The sequence below is a fragment of the Scylla paramamosain genome, chromosome 36 (assembly GCF_035594125.1).
Source record: "Scylla paramamosain isolate STU-SP2022 chromosome 36, ASM3559412v1, whole genome shotgun sequence".
NCBI lineage: Eukaryota > Metazoa > Arthropoda > Malacostraca > Decapoda > Portunidae > Scylla > Scylla paramamosain.
The window spans coordinates 15,376,908-15,379,407 of NC_087186.1; the positions used below are offsets into that span (position 1 = coordinate 15,376,908).

General features: G+C 41.9%; 1 protein-coding gene across 1 annotated transcript in view; it reads right to left on the bottom strand.

Annotated features, from left to right (window-relative positions):
- The window catches only part of LOC135091112 (protein Wnt-6-like), a 29,194-nt gene that overhangs the window by 7,995 nt on the left and 18,699 nt on the right, over positions 1–2,500 (bottom strand). The window contains exons 3-4 of the mRNA XM_063988471.1: positions 1,275–1,406; positions 1–258 (exon numbers count right to left, since the gene is read on the bottom strand). The exon at positions 1–258 is cut by the window's left edge and continues 149 nt beyond it. Of these exons, the coding sequence (XP_063844541.1) occupies positions 1–258; positions 1,275–1,406 (390 nt within the window). The remainder of the gene's footprint in view (positions 259–1,274; positions 1,407–2,500) is intronic.

Sequence of the window (2,500 nt, forward strand, 5' to 3'; positions counted from 1 at the left end):
CTTCAGGCACTCCAGACACGCCAACTCCTGCTTCTCCCTCTGAAACCGCTGGGAAGTTGTGTGTTTCGCGCGCTTGGGGTGTTTGGTGTGTATTCTCCCTCCAGTTCTCCCTCTCATTCCATCTCTCCTCGCTAAACCGTATGTTCTGTCTTCTTCTTCCTCTCTTCTTCTTCCTTCCCTCATATCGTTCTCTGCTTCGGCTCCTGTTTTCGATTCTGTTAAGTCTCTCCTTCCTCGGTCTCTTCCGCCTCCTTGTCCCTGAAAGAAAACGAGGTGTCAGGCATGTGGGGAAGTTTGGTGTGTTGTTGTGTTGGTAGGGAATTTTTTGTGTTTTTATTTAGTGTTGTTTGGTATCTTTTGTGTTTTTTTGTGTGTTTGTGCATTTCAGGGAAGTTTTTGGTGTTGCAGGGAAGTTTTTTGGTGTTTTAGGGAAGTTTCTGGTGTTTCAGGGAAGTTTCTGGTGTTTCAGGGAAGTTTCTGGTGTTTCAGGGAAGTTTCTGGTGTTTCAGGGAAGTTTTTGGTGTTTCAGGGAAGTTTCTGGCGTTGCAGGGAAGTGTTTGGTGTTGCAGGGAAGTGTTTGGTGTTGCAGGGAAGTGTTTGGTGTTGCAGGGAAGTGTTTGGTGTTGCAGGGAAGTGTTTGGTGTTGCAGGGAAGTGTTTGGTGTTGCAGGGAAGTGTTTGGTGTTGCAGGGAAGTGTTTGGTGTTGCAGGGAAGTTTTTGGTGCTGCAGGGAAGTGTTTGGTGTTGCAGGGAAATTTTGTGGTGAAGAACTTTTAAATGGTAAAAAAAAATTTCAGTGCAGAAAAAAAAAGTTTGTGTTGTAAGAGGATGTTGTGTTAATTTAGAGTGTATGTTATATTGGGTAGACTTATTGCTACTGAAGTCAAAGAAAAAGATTTGAAGCCGTGAAGACAGACAGATAAAACGAGACACAAAGACATAAAAGCTTGTTAACTCGTTGTAGACACAGAGATTGAACAAGCTACTTAATTCCCTGTAGACATAAATAAAGTTAGTGAACTCCAGATAGATAAAACGACAAAGACAGAGAGTAAAAACTGAATAATTCCTTAAAAACACAGAGACAGATCAAATTTTCTTTATAAACAGAGATAAAGCTGAATCGTTCCTTATAGACACAGAGACAGGACAAACTTCCTTTATAAACAGAGAGGAAAAAAAAAAATGAATTCCTTGCAAACACAGAGACGTGACAAACTTCCTTTATAAACAGAGATTAACTGAACTCCCCACTCTGACAGCCACAGCCATTACCGAGCTGCGTGGAGCCGAGAGAGTTTCTGCTGCAGGAGCACTGAAGGAGGTCCCCCCTGGAGCACGCCGCCGTGATCTCGTGGGTGACGCCGGCAGACACCACGGCGTTCAGAAAGGCCGTCTCCGGGGTGTCTGGGAGGGGAAGGAGGCGTTAAAGAATAGGAAAACAAGGAAAGCTGAAAGAAACCATCATGACTACACGTGGCAGTCCCTGTATGAAAGGTAACTATCTATTTCCACTATCATCCTCCTCCATGAATCTGTCTGATCTTTTAAATCTCTCTAGTGATTCATAAGAACATAAGGGAAACAAGGGAACCTGCAAGACACCGTCAGGTCTACACGTACAGTTGTCAAGCTGTCATTCTCGTCCATGAGTGTCTGATCTCTCAAGCTTCCTAATGACTCAGCACTAACAGCCTGATTGTGAGGCGAAGTGTGGGGGTCTGAAACACTTTTTCGTACAGTGCCCAGAGTTCACTATTCACCGTTCACTATTCGCCAAAAGTGAAATGTAACACCAATTGTGGACGAGTTTGTGAACATTACATTAGTGTGTGTGGATCCACGTGGTGCCTTCACGAAGCCTGTAGTCCAGACGTCTGAGTCTAGAGACATTTTGGGGACCAAGTGGTTTGGGTACCAAGTGTCAGAGTACCACCCGCCCCAGTACCGAGTGATTGTAAACCAGTCAATAAGACTAAATGCAGCGGAATTTTAAAGGACGTTTTATGATAGTATAAGTTTAACAAGGATTCTTTGTCATTAAAGAGAGAGAAAGAAAAAAAAAAAAAAAACTGCCATAAGAACCTATCTGATCACCCAAGATGCTAATAAAACTTTCAAGAAGATAGAAAAAAAAAAAGTTTGGAGAGACGCTCATGGAAAAAAAAAAAAAAAAAAAAAAAAAAAGAGGAAGGACAGAGTAACGTTTGGCCAACATGCTGCCAAAACGTTGGCACTTAGAGGAACGTTTATGAAAGATGCCAGGGAAAGCGTTCGGGGAAAGACTTGGGAAAAAAAAAATAAGACTAAAGAACAAAAGATCATGAAAAAAAAAAATAGTTAAAATGTTTTGGGAATTTTGAAAACATGAAAACAAATAAGTATAAAAACATCACATTTGACTAACACACCAATAAAAGAACACACACACACACACACACACACACACACACACACACACACACACACACACACACTCACGCTAACTAACACATAATGAT